Source organism: Diospyros lotus, chromosome 8 (genome assembly GCF_014633365.1).
Source record: "Diospyros lotus cultivar Yz01 chromosome 8, ASM1463336v1, whole genome shotgun sequence".
Classification (NCBI taxonomy): domain Eukaryota; kingdom Viridiplantae; phylum Streptophyta; class Magnoliopsida; order Ericales; family Ebenaceae; genus Diospyros; species Diospyros lotus.
The window spans coordinates 17,782,371-17,797,066 of NC_068345.1; the positions used below are offsets into that span (position 1 = coordinate 17,782,371).

The following is a 14,696-nucleotide window of genomic DNA, read 5'->3' on the forward strand; positions in this document are numbered from 1 at the left end:
TGAACCCAACCTCATTTTTTTTTACTAAGGTAATTAAATGGTGAGGATTAAGATTGTTCATAAATCTAGGGATGAGAAGAGTGAGGCTACAACTTCTAAGTGAGGATGAGCAAGGCTTTTGATATACTTGCTTCATGACTGCCGAGGAGGCCAGAGAGGGATGAAAGGACACCAATTGTCATAGGGGGAGGCATGGCACATGAGGACAACATAAAGATGGGCATCAGATTCCATCTCCACCGGTTCGGGATGCGGTTTTTAAAGGAGAACAAGTTGACGCTGGCTCAATTGTATTTGAATGGGTGGGCTTTGCTGGTAGGATTCTTCGTTCTTTGCAAGGAACGGGGCATAGAACCTACCACTGAGCTTTTTAATTGCTTCTTCTGCATAAGAACCACGACGAGAAGGCATAAGGAATTTGTAATTCTACAGAAGGTGAGGACCAGCAATTCATTGTTCATTGAGTCATTGAAGAAGGTGGATCGCTTTGAATCCAAATGGTTGGTGGTGCTCCGCTCATTGACCCAACGGGCTCCTAGATTTTGGTGCACTGAGGAGATTAGGAGTAAGATGCCCAAGCCACCAGATGTGAGGATAATATCGAGAGCGCACATAACTAATGTCCGTCGACTGTTGGGAGGAGGGTCGGTTGCTCTTTTGGATCTCCTCATGGATGATTGCTTGAAAGATGATGGCTGGCTCATGAAGGAAGATAAAAGCGGACCCTCACAACTTGTGGCCCCCAAGGGAGCCATTCCTCTAAGAGGAGGAAGAGGAGAGAAGGGAAGAAGAAAAAGAAGAAGAAGAAGAAAGTGAGGAAGAGATTAACCCTGAGGGTGCTCACCTTTCCCACTCCCCTTTTTCCTTTCTTGCCTTCAGTGCTAGATTTTTGGTCTTGCTTGCTTTTTTGCTCTTTCTTCTTGCATGCAAGTACTAACGATGCCTTATTTTGGGCACTTGCATAAATGGAGCACTTTAGAGCTATGGTGTAGGCAAAGCTGGCCAAGAAGGAAAAATTGGCTTGTGAGGCTCACAAGCGAGAACAACTACAACAACAACAACAATAACAACAATTGCAACAATAGCAGCGAAAACAAGCCTCGCAGCAAGAGGTTGCTGAAAACCAAGGGGAAGCTAAAGTCCCCCTAGTTAGGAGGAACAAGAGAGTGAGGGTCGGCGATCAAGATGGAGTTGGCACTTCGATCAAGGTACTGTCCATTCACTGTCGATTTAGCTACCTAACTTGCCACCATCTCCTCAAGCATTAGGCCAAAGCTATAGATTGGTCAAGAAAATCCCCCCTCCTTCGCCCGATGACACTTTTCAAGAAGTGTTTTAGACCACGATGGCTGCAATGGAGGAGGAGACATTCTCGCAGCTTGATGTGGTGGCCTTAGACAAGTACCACAGCTAACATTGAGCCACTTGCAACTATCCACCTCCACAATTGGGGGAATGCCCACCGAGGAAGACATTGGATTTGGAAATACCTTCTTGGCAACCCTTCTTTCCAAAACTTCCTCCAATTCACGAAGGCGAGATTCCCTTGCTGCACTGCCAACTGAGAGGGGAAGAATACAGAATTCGCCCAGGGCTATTGGATACTGACACTGTTATAGAGCCTAGGGGTTGGGGCAATCTATTATACTCAACGGTCTTGCCCTACGACGAGCGTGACTTCACAAGGGATACCCTGGAGGATATGGATATCGCAGAATGACTAATCATCAAGGTAAGCCTTTCGACTCATGACAAGTCGTAGTTTGAACTTCTTTAAGTGCTAACTATATTGCAATTCATGGCTAGGCAAGGCGTTCAAAGGATTGTGATTGCCAACACCAACAATCATGTGCGTCCCTCATGAGCTCAAGCTGACACAAACGGAGTATTGATGAGACCGCACATTGGCAATAAGAACGGCATTGCCTTAAAGGAAAGATTCGGAGCCTTGAATGATGCAAAGACTGAGTCTAAGGTCCTGAGGCAGAAATTGAAGATTTAAAAATAAGAAATCGTTCCCTTGAGAGCGAATATGAATGAATAAAATAAGAAAAGGATGAGTAGCAAAAGGAGAGATAAGAGCAATAGTAGGTGGCTGAGGCAATCCAATCCTCCAATGCTGCTTTAGTCCTAGAACATGATAGAACAATGGAGGGATTGGAGCTAAGCTCCAACACTTTTAAAGGAGGGCACAAGAGGGCAAGCAAAAACTAGAGAGGGTGGATGTGACGGCGATATGCTTGGAGGCTGTGAAGGCATATTGACTCTCCAAGGACTGCTTCGAGAGAAAAGAAGAGTATGTGTCGAGTTTTATCAAATACGGATTTTATCTAGCCCAAAGCATATTGGAGAAGAAATGTCCAGGGAATCGTTCCTCAAGCTAGTATACACGGATGAGGTCACCATAATGGAGGTCCCAAACTGGCGGGAGTATGGAGATCTTGCTCCCTCGGAGTTCTTAAAGTTTGGTCAAGAGGACAACTTGGAAAACCTTGTGCAACCATGGAGTCCACACATGCAGAAGCCAAACATGACGTGGGAGCTGGAATTTATCGACATGCTAAGGGACATCGACTTCGACAACCCAAATGATCTTGAGAAGGGCCAAATTGGGAACCAGCTCGAGGCTCTTGCCTCAACTTTTGAACGTCCTGAAACACCCCCTCAACCGCCAGTAGTTTAGGCGCTTTTCTGATGTATTTTTTTACTTTTTATAGTATACTTTTGTCACTCATTTCATGTATTCTAGACATAATCGATTTTCATGAATGAAATGAGGATTTTGTATGTGCAATTGCTATGCTTATTGCACATGATTTGAGTTAGCTTGTGTGCATGTTTGATGCGTTTTTGTATGGATGGGAACGCAAGTAGCTTGATAGGAAAGTAAATCACGTAAAATACGAAGCAAGGTAGTGGTACTTGGTCGCTTTGTAGGTTAAATATTGTTAACATAAAAGGAAAGGAAAGAAGAAGAGGTTGCAGCCTGTTTTGGAATGCTTTATTTAAGGAATGATTTATTTAAGATTTTGATTAGATTAGTTTCTTAAAACAGATTAGGAATCTTTCCTAATCCCATTGTATCATAATCTTTCCTAAATGTGTTGTAATCCTTCCTATTGTAAACTTTCTATAGCTGTAATTTCCAACCCTATAACTAGGGCTGCACATAATGAATATTTATGCTTTCTGTTCGAATTCTTCAAATATGTTTTTTGGAAACCTGCCCACCACAGAGGTTAGGGTAAAAAATGTATAGGCAGTATTGAATGATGCCTTACCTTGAGTTATGGTATAGATGCTTGCATATACGGCGCGATCGCCTCGAACGGCGTGCTGGCACTTTCCTGTCATTACAACTCATAAAATTTTGGCTCCCTAGTTTAGGAGTATGGGGAGGCTGACTTTTCTTGAACACAAAATTGTGAGATTTGCTTGCGTATAAGAAGCTTCGCATCACATAAATGCTTGTGAAAATATGCAATAGAAAATAATTTTTGCGAGGCATACCTTTCAAATTGAGGTAGACAAGCCTCGTGGGTTATTTGTGAGGATGCCTCAAAACATGACTTGGTGAGGAGCTGCGAGTCTTGAGCGCTATTCATGACTGGGATTTACAGCCCACGCTTTGGTTCTTCGTTAGGTTTTAGTCTCAAACTAGACCAACATGTAGAATCTACGTTAGCTAATGTGGACTTTTAGTGAGGAGCTTGTATAGAGGCTGTGACCATAGGAGGTGCATATGCAGAGCATTGTTCAACTTTGTAGTCACTGGGCATCTCTTAGCAAGAAGGCCTAGGCACCAGATTGCTTCGAGGTGGAACATAGGCAAGATTAAGTACCGTGGTGGAGGAAGGCTCCTCGATTTATCCCCTACTTGAGAGAGGCGTCTCTCTCTCGAACTTCGATAAGGATTCTTCTATTCTTCTTCTACCAATGATTCCTCTTCAAGTGACGAGTGGAGAGAGAGGAGGAGCAAGATAAAATAGGAGATTCACTTGCACACCTCCACACCCTCATAGAAGCATGCCTTTCCTAAGGGTATTTTTCCTTTGTTCTCTTGCTTTTTTTTCCCTTATCCTTCATTCTTTATTTTCTTGGATAATTCACATTACTGACACTCATTATCTTGCTTACTTTTGCAGAAATGGGTCGCATTAGTGGTGCAATGCTTAGGAGGTTTGACAATGAAGACACCCATAAGTGTAAGGCGACTTTAGTGACAAAAGCGAATAAGCAACCTTGCCTTTCTTTGGTTGTTGATGATAAAGGCCCTGATGAACTCTCTCCTTGGTTGATTGAAAGAAGAGATTGACCCTATAGGCAAGTCATTAAACAAAGCATGCGTGTGATCGATTAAAGTTAGAGGAAAGGCTCTACACATGATGGCATCTTCCTAGCTGTGAAGGAGCATGAGGGACATGTAATTATTTATACGAGAATAAGTGGCCAACTGGGGCATCCTGAACTTTTGTGAGATTTCTCCATAATTTTCAAAGTAAAAGGGATTTTCCTATACTAATCTTGAGTCGTTCTCATTGTTTTTGTTTTAGAATTTCCTCTATCATCTTCTTCATGTCTGCTGTTTCCAAGGCACTAAATGCAGACTGATTCCCCACCTCATGGGTCATTCTAGGCTAACTTTTTGGAGGATCCTAGTCTCTTCAAGCAGTCGTGCTTTCCACAATCTCCGGGTATTTCTCCTTTCGAGGAGGTTCTTTTATGGCCTTGTCCATTCGGGCTAGCGTATCTCCTCCCAATGTCGAGATGGCTCCAAGAAAGTCTCTCAGTTGTCTGCTCCCTTGGGAGCTTATGGGAGTGGGAGACTCTCCAGGGCTCCCAAGAGAGTTGCGGGAGCGGAGTTAGGTTGCCTCCCTGTCATGAAGTTTTACAAAGTTTGTGGTAGAGGAGTGTGAGGAATGATACTCTATAGAACACCTGCCATCTCCCAAAAGGCTTGGATGCTTTCATCATGCTATCTTTGAAGTGTTTCATGCTCAGCGAGGGGGATAATTGGAGGAGCCATTCTAGAGATCTCTAAGACGCTCATCAGGAGTCTCTTGCCACCTTTGGAGGTGTTCGGGAGACTGGATATTAGGTTCCATGCTACTCTGTCAGTTTCTAACAGTTTGTGATCTTGTGTGCCCAATTTTGTTTGTTCACTTGGCTTTTTGATCGAATCCCCATAGACACCAATTGTTGTTGCTTAGATATAATAATAAATATAGATGTTTGAGAATCATCTATGAGCTGTCGAGTTTTTGCAAAAAAGAAGCTGGTCAGAGGGCATCGAGTGTCTCTCCATGGGGCCTCTAATGCTTAAGTTAGATTTGCAGAATTTAGAAAAGAAAGCAGTGTGTTTTGTGTAGTATTTTTCACATACCTAGAGAAGAAGGGTCACCTCCTATTTATATACAGACAGTAGATGATAGGTGACAAGGTCTCCCGTAATAACAGGATTGTCTGTTTCAGATTTCAGGGAGAAGATTTCAAAGGTAATGGTTTAGGATAGGTATTAGAGGAATGCCTTGAAGGAGATTACCTGAGAGAGTCTCTTGGGACCTCCTTCCTGAGTATGTCGAGGGGGTCTCTCAGGAGCCCTTCACCCAATAGGGGTCTCTCGGGTCCTTTTGTTTAGCAGACTCTTCTGGGCTTGTGGGCTTTATGATCATGTGGGTCTCTTGGAAATTGGCCTCTTGGGCCATGTAACATGAAAAGCTTTTTCTTCTTTACTATAATAAAAGGGAGAAATTATTTTATGATATTTTGCAACTCCTTCTGTTTCACAAGATATAATATTTGTCTTATTCTATAGATAAACAACATATTTAGCCTTTATCCCACTAAGTGGGGGTCGACTACATGAATTTTAGACTTCTATGTATTTCTGTTTTTTGTCATATCTTCATTCATGCCCATACACTTCATATCAAACTTTAATGTCTCTCTCAAAATCTTCTTGGGACTGCTTCTACCTCTTTTTTTGACTAATTGTTCCATTTCATCAACTCTCCTCACAAGTGCGTCTCTTGGTCTTCTTCTCACATGACCAAACCATCTTAGTCTAATCTCTCTCATCTTCTCCTCGATTTACACTATTCCTACCTTATTACGAATAAACTCATTTCTAATTTTATCTTTTCTTGTATGGCCGCACATCCATCTTAGCATCCTCATCTCCGCTACACTTATTTTTTGCTCATGTTAGTATTTGACTACCCAACATTCTGAGCCATACAATAAAACTGGTCTTATAACTGTCCTATAGAATTTTCCTTTCAGTTTTAATGGGATTTTACCATCACATAACACCCCCGATGCATTTCTCCATTTTAGCCACCCTGCCTTAATTCTATACGTGACATCCTCGTGAATTTCTCCATCTTTTTGAATCATTGATTCCAAATATCGAAAATGGTCTTTTCCTTGTATGATTTGGTCTTCCAATTTTATTATAACATCATCCACTCTTGTGTTCTTACTAAATTTACATTTCATATATTCTGTTTTCTTTCTATTTAATTTAAATCCCTTCTATTCTAAATTGTTTCTCCACAACTCAAGCTTAATGTTCACTCCCTCTTTTGTTTCATTCACCAACACTATGTCATCTGCAAATAGCATACACCATAACACCTCTGTCTGCATATGTTTAGTGAGTTCATCCATTACTAAAGCAAATAAGTATGGACTTAATGCAGCACCTTGATGCAGTTCCATTGTAATTTTAAACGGTTTAGTATCCCCTCCACATGTTCTGACCCTTGTCTCTGCATCGTGATACATGTCCTTGAGGGCTTGTATATAGGCTATTCGGACTTATTTCTTCTCTAAAACCCTCTATAATACTTTTCTAGGGACCCTATCATAGGCCTTTTCTACATCTATAAACACCATATGCAAGTTCTTCTAATGATCCCGACACCTTTCCATTAGGGCACCTCAGTAGGTATATAACTTCCGTTGTTAACCTACCAGACATGAAACCAAACTGATTTTCTGAGATGTCTGTTTCTTTTCTGAGCCTCTGCTCTATTACTCTTTTCCAGAGATTCATGGTATGGCTCATTAACTTAATTCCTCTGTAATTTTCACAATTTTGAACATCTGTTTTGTTCTTGTATATAGGAATGAAAGTACTATTCCTCCACTCATCTGGCATCTTTTTTGATTTAAGGATCGCATTAAATAATTTCGTTAGCCAGGAGACGCCCTCTTCTCCCAAACATTTCCATGCCTCTATTAGTATATTATCCGGTCCCATCGCTTTATGATTTTTCATCTTTTTTAATACCTGCTTTATTTTTTTTGAACTTGTGTGTCGATAAAATGTATAGCTCACATTCCCTTCGGAGTTACTAAGATGTCTCAACCTAACTATTGTGTCCCCGCCATCATTAAATAATTTTGTGAAATACTCCTTCCATCTCTCCTTAATCACTCCCTCATTCACTAATACATTTTAGTTTTAATCTTTTATGCATTTCACTTGATTTAGATCTCTTGTTTTTCTTTCTCTTACTTTAGCTAATTTATATATATCTCTTTCTCCATCTTTTGTATCAAGTCGTTTATATAGATTCTCATATGCCTTTGACCTTGCTTCACTAACAACTCTTTTTGCTGACTTTTTCGCTTCTTTATAATTTTTTAGGTTTTCTTCATTATTACATTGATATACAGCCTCATAGCAAGTTTTTTTATTTCTAATTTTCAATTGTACCTCTTCATTCCATCACCAAGACTCTTAAGGTTTGGGGCTCTACCATTTGTCTCTCCAAGAACTACCTTTGTCGTGCTTCCCAAGGCATTAGCCATTTTCCTCCACATTTGGTTTGCCTATCCTTCTCCATTCCATTTCCTTCTACCTTTTAATTTTTCTTTGAAGATTAATTGTTTCTCCCCTTTTAAATCACACCACCTAATTCTTGGATTTTGCTTTATGTGATTTTTTCTCTTCCAATTTCTTACATGGATATCAAATACCAAAAGTCTATGTTGAGTAGTCAAACACTCATCTGGTATCACCTTACAATCCCTACAACATAACCGATTCTCTTGTCTCATGAGGAAGTAATCTATTTGGGTGCTTGATGTGATATTTTTATATGTGATTAAGTGTCTGTCCCGTTTTTAGAACCTAGTATTGGTTATGATGAGCCCATATGCCATAGTAAAATCTAGAATAGATTTACCCTCATTATTAATTTCCCCGAATCCATACTCTCCATGTACCTCTCTATAGCCGTTTTCATCTCTACCCACATGACCATTTAAGTCACCTCCTATAATCACTTTCTCTTCTTGGTATCATTTGTTGTATGAGTCCTTCTAGGTCCTCCCAGAATTTTGCTTTTATCTCCTCACCTAACCCCGCTTGTAGTGCATATGTACTAAAGATATTTATAGTCATTCTTCCTAGACCAACATTCACCATAATAATCTTATCCCCTATTTTCTTTACATCCACTACCTCATCTACTAAGCTTTTATCCATAATAATCTCCACTCCATTTTTCGCTCGATCATTTCCTATGTACCATATTTTATATCCAGATTTAATAAAATTTTTGCTTTCTTCCCTACTCATCTCGTCTCTTGAAGGCACATAATATTAATCTTTCTCCTAATCATCACATCTAGCACTTCCATAGCTTTGCCTAATAATGTTCCTATGTTCTATGACCCAATCCTTAATCTATAATTCTGATTTTGAATTTGATTTTGTTTTTTATTTTAATTTTGGACTAGCTTTTTTACTCACATCCGTCTAAACAAATGTGAGGACTCTTGATCATTTGTCACTACATCCGGGCGCCGATGCAGCGACCCTAGCTTACTTGATACTACACGCAGGCAGTGTAACGCATCGCTATGAAGGGTTACAAAAGAAAAGCTGGTACCAAACAGAACCCAAAAGTCAGTTTCATCCATTTCCCAAAAGCAAAGACATGGAAAGATTAGTTATTCATCTCTTAGAATACTTTATTTTCTAGAGTAAAACGGTGCCTACAAGGTGCCCTAGCATTTTAGGCATCAGACAAGAGTTTAGCAGTCATATTATAAACTTGGTGATTGTTCGATTATACTCGTAGATATTAGACATAACAAATGCCCCTATTTATGTGTGAGGTTACCAAGATCTGTACTTTCATATGACATAACATACAAGATAAAATAGTCAATGCCTTCTGCTGTATAATCCACACTAGTGATGTCACAGGAACAGATTCAGTATTTTTGTTATTATTTACCCATTATGATTTAAACAGTAAATTCACCAATGATTGGATATACATAATTGACCTAAATTTGCTCGATCAAATGAAATAATGTGAATACCTTATCTTCCAGTCCTTGGAGTAGGAGAATGGGACAAGAAAATTTATCAGCAAAATTGATGGGTGACCTTTGAAAGTAGTCATCTTCAGTTCCTGCAATGATTCAAACAACTGTATGTACATGAAAATAAAAATGGATCAAATAAAAAAAATTACCGCAAGAGTCAACATTGTTCTTACCAACAAGATTATCAATATAATGAGATTCGAATTTGTGAGTTTCTGCTCTCAACGACTTCAAGTCAGCTACCTGTTGTTTTAGAAAATGAAAAAAAAAAAAAAAAAAAGTCAATAAAGTTCCTTGTGCTGTAAAGTGTTTAGTTCCTAGCTCCAGATACATCAGAAGACATGATTTGTACCACAGAAAATAAAAAAGATCTAGTTCCTGGTTCAGTAGTACCAACATTAGTCCCAAACTACACCAGAGGCATACAATACCTGGATAATCAATAGGAACTCAGTACCCAAGAATGGGGAAATCAGTACCAGGAAATGGCTTTCATGTTTCAGATATGACTTTTCGAATATCAGAATGGGAGACTCGCTAACTAATATACTTACCAAAAAGAAAAACATTTAATGGGGTATCTCTCCTGTCTTGGAACTAGCATGTGCATATATATAGTTATTAGGAGCTTTTCAAGTAAATTACAGAAAAAAAGAAGAAAAATGACTCATTTCAAAAAAGAAAGAAAAGGAAGACCCTGTGTTATGATAACAAACCATGTCCCCTTCCCTCCTCCCTTCCTCATCCCTTGCTATTTCCCTCTCTCTCACACAGACTGATGTTTTGAGCAAGATATATATGGTTAAATACTCATTGAAAGGGCAAAGACTTCAGCTACTGACAAGCAGGGAAGTCACTATTCATCCTTTGACAGGTCACTTCAAAAGTGATGACCATAGATGTGATGCTTCAGGGAAAGTAAGGTACTGAAGATTTGAGGTGGAAGTCTAGGATTTTTAGTTTTGAAAGAAATTGGATAAAAAAAGAACAGAAGGGAGGTTGCAGAAATATGAATGTTGAGCCATCTTTCATGAGATTGGTTAAGTATGCACAGGATGGTTTCCCATTAAAATAGCAATGGTAATATGTTGAAAGAAACATTTTCCAATATGGCATTGTTCATCTATCCTCTGACAGCTTCTTCAAAATGAGTCAATTCCAGGTTTGCATTTCTACTGTAATATCACGCTGCCATTTTCATATTGCATTTTTCTGAAGCACATATGGCCTATTATGCATGCAATACTTTCTTATCATCTCTGTATACTCTGCGAGGGGGTAAGTTAAAATCCCCCTGGGCAACAATTGTTTTCCATTCCAAGAAGTTCCACAAATGGATAGCTTATCAATGTAAAGCACTGCATTGGTTCAAGTCAGTTTGCTGCCATCTTATCCTTTACAGGTATAATTGAGCGATTATCTTTCTTCCTCCAAAATAAAAATAATAACTAAATAAATGCAGTGAAGTACAGAAACAACATATCAAACCTTAACCCCACTATGTGGGATCCACTAAATAAATGCAATGAAAAGCTTGCAAGAAATATAACAAAAATGTAAATTAATAAAAGAAATCAACAGCCTATAGTTAATTAACAATTAAAAAACAATACTAACAAATTAGTTTGTAAGTTGCATATAAAATTTACTACAATTATAGAATCAGGCACTCACACCATACAAGGAAGCACCAGCCTTAAATGTGTTTCTGAAAGCTAGAGCAGCTAATGTCGTGTATCCACCAGCAGAGCCTCCAGTTATACACAATCTTTTTCCATCTACCTTTCCTCCATCCACCTGGAAATCTAATAATATTAACATAAAGTGAAGAAAGATTTACAAATCCATTCATGAAAACATGGAGGATTTGGATTACCAAAAACTTAGCACAGCTGCAGCAGTCATCAACATCGACAATTCCCCAGCGCCCCAAAAGCCTTTCCCTATATTCCCTGCCATAGCCTTTAAAATTGGATACAGATCAGCAGTAGCAGAAGATATGAGAGGCTCAGACAGAGTGTTTAAAAAAGCACGGTGCAAAGCGCAGCATTATTGGGGCTTTTTTGTGTGAATCTCGACGACTTTGGCTGAGTAAGATTAGAGTGCTCTTAAGTTGCACTTGAAATATGCTTGGGGTTCTTTTTTTTATCAAACAATATGAATGGTTGGATTTCTTTAAATTTTTGCAATAGTGTGGCTACTTGTATGGAATCTTTACCCAAAAAAAACATTAGTATCTCTTAGAAAGATCTAAATAAAATCATATATACATTTGTTTAAAAAATAAAAAAAGAAGACTCATATATATTTACAAAGCAAAAAATATTGAAGGAAACATGTAATTAGGTGTAAATTAGGGGTTTCTAATTTATTCTTAATTGCTGTAATTTAGGATTGATGATTGATTCTTGATTGTTGCAAATTAGGATTGTTGATTGATTGGGATTTTTTGCCTAACCTTTACAAAAAACAAAAGAAAATTCAACAGAACAAGAAAATAAAAAATTAAAAAAGAAGCCTTTAGCATAGTCGAATCCTTTCAACTGAGAGTTGAGACCAGTTTGTCTTCCAAGTTCCATCACAACTAGCAGCTGACCAGATTGCATTATTTCTATGTCCCCTACTTGTTTTTTCTATGGTTGCATGAACTTGTAAATTAGTATAAAATATAAATGAAAAATAGTATCTCATCTTTTGCTAAATTTTGCAGCCCTCATTCTTATTTAGTTTTTTTTATGATTGGTTTTTTTAATAGTTTATAGTTTTTATGATTATAAAAGTTTATACTCTTTATTTTATTTATATGCACTTCACTTTGCTTAAGCGTGTTGTTCACTTTGCCCTTTGCGCTTAAGCTTCGTAGGCCTTCTATGCTTAAGTGTGCTTAGTGCTTTTCAAAACATAGCTCAGACATAGATTAAGAGATCTTAGCTGAAGATCTCATAAAATTTGGAAAGTGTAAAAGTTCATCAATAATGAGGGAATGAAATAAAATGTTATTATTGGGTATATCGTAGATGACATGACTATTGAATGCCATAGGTATGTTATAATAGGATAGGGCCATCTCTCTCGCGTCCGTTCATTATCGTGTCTGTTCATCAGTGTCCATTCATCGTCCTCTCAGGGATCGTCGTTCACCTCTTTGAGATAGCCATTCATAATCCTCGTGCTCGTTCATCATCCTCTTGTCTGTCCATCATCATGTCCGACCATCCTCTAGTTTGTTCATTCCCTTGGAGCTCGTCCTCTCGTCGTTCGGTTCTCTTGCGTCCGTCCATTACCCCTTCGTCACTATTTGCATTCTGGTTGTCACTTTGTCAATGTTAAGTAACTCTTGCCGTCGGAAGTCTGCTTTCTGGATGTCTCATTGTCATTGTCCATCTCTTTGTTGTCTTTCTTCTTATCCTCTGACCGTCTGTCATTGGTCACCATTCCATCTTCTCGTTACCTTCCAATGCAAGTAAGGGATGGAGAGGGTAGTTCCGCAATCAGTCAAGTGGAGGAGCAAACTAAAGACGTATGTGGATAACATTGGTTTAAATTTGTCAAGGGGATCCCTCTACAAGTTGTTCTCGAATTTGGTTGCGTTATGGACGTGTTCATCCCAAGAAAAGTAAGGTCAGGAATAGACCACCGGTTTCGCTTCGTGCGATACAAGACAAATACGAAGGCTAAAAGGGCAATTGAGGCCAGGAATGGTAGGCTACTGCATGGAAGAAGGTTGTTCATCAAATGGGCAAACTATGTCCAAGGTGGTAATGGAAAGGATAGAGGCTTGGGTGTGTGATGGGTGACATCCTCAAGTCGGCATTCGGTTGCCATTAATCGATCTTTTGTAGACGTGGTTAGGCAAGGGGGTGGTGATACAAATTGGAGTGTACAGTAGGGGGGGTGCCTCCCATGCATACTTCCCTTAATTTGTCTATCAACACTAATTTGGAGGACTGGCTGCAGTCTTGCTCTATTGGGTATGTTCAGACCAATTTGCTTGCTGATTTCTTAGGTGGAATGCATCAATGCTAGGACATATTGTGTGAACTTAGGCTAATGGGAAGGGGGGGGGGGGGGGGGGGAAGAGTTTTCTTATTGTCTTTTCGAGCCTTGATGCTAAGAGGTACTGTTTGTCAGAGAATGTTGAGAGGCTTGAGCATTGGTTTGATCAGGTTTTTGACTATGATAAGTTCTGTGTGATCGATGAGACTCGTGGATAAAATACCTTCCAGTGGTTGCTTGGATGGTGGAAAACTTCAAGTTGCTAGCTGCCTTGTGGGGGGATTATGTTATAACGCACTCGGATTCCAAAGATAAGAGGGTTCTGAATGTTGCTCAATTCTTGGTTGCCATAAGGCATCCAATGATTAGAGGTGAACGGGTGACGATATTTGTGGACGGCATGAAATTTATTGTGCAATGCAAGGAGGAACTTGCTTTATGGAATGATTGGGGCAAAATCAAACATCATCTATTGGGCTCTTTGGTGAAGTCTTCGCAGGCCATGTAGAGCTACCAATTCTTGAAATTTTTGGCGACGGAAAGTTGGCGGGAAATGTGGAAGGTGGAACTACTCCTTTAGAAGCTGCAGGGTATGTCTTGGAAAAATCTGGCCGACGTCTGAGGGAGGTGGGTGGGGTGGATGGGTAGGTGGAAACTACACGCGTGGAAGTGGTAATGGAAAGATTACTTGATGATTTGAATTGTCTGATGCCTAGGGGGAATGACAGGTCTAATTCTCGTGGGATGGTTACCTTGGAGGGGCCTGCTTTTGAGTTGGATGGTCCCCTTGGATGTGGGCTAGGATCCAAGCAAGATTTTAGGGAGGTGGGTTTTAGCCTTGCCTCGAGTGGTGTTCAAAGGTCTTGGCTCCCTCCTTATCTGGATTAGACGGGCTTGATGGGGGAGGCAATTGCAGAGCACCATGTAGGTAATGACCATTTGCAAGGTTAGGTTGATAGAAGTGGCGTAATGACCATTTGCAAGGTTAGGTTGATAGAAGTGGCGAGGAGATTCAAGCTAATGGAGTTCAGGTTTCTGCAGTGGGGGTGCAGGTCTTGTCGATGGGGGCCAATGATGAAGCTAGTATGGAGGTTATCGCTCCCGAAATGGCCCCCATCTACTTGTGGGGGGTCCAAGGGAGTTGGTTGTTTTGTCTCCAGTCTTGGATCGACCTAGACAAGGGTCTTAGTCCCCACTGATAGAGGTTGGTTCAAGTGTTCATCCCAAGAAGGCTCGAAGAAGGAAGGGTTTGAGGTTTACGTACTCCAAAAAGAAGTAAAGAAGAAACTGGTTGTGGGGGTTCCTATTCATGATCCTGGTGGCACTGATCGAGTTGAGGGAGAGAGGGCTCG

At 39.8% G+C, this 14,696-nt stretch overlaps 1 protein-coding gene across 1 annotated transcript in view; it reads right to left on the bottom strand.

Annotated features, from left to right (window-relative positions):
- The window catches only part of LOC127807097 (uncharacterized), a 75,838-nt gene that overhangs the window by 9,181 nt on the left and 51,961 nt on the right, over positions 1 to 14,696 (bottom strand). The window contains exons 14-17 of the mRNA XM_052344719.1: positions 11,225 to 11,310; positions 11,023 to 11,145; positions 9,522 to 9,591; positions 9,343 to 9,434 (exon numbers count right to left, since the gene is read on the bottom strand). Coding sequence (XP_052200679.1) covers positions 9,343 to 9,434; positions 9,522 to 9,591; positions 11,023 to 11,145; positions 11,225 to 11,310 — 371 coding nt within the window. The remainder of the gene's footprint in view (positions 1 to 9,342; positions 9,435 to 9,521; positions 9,592 to 11,022; positions 11,146 to 11,224; positions 11,311 to 14,696) is intronic.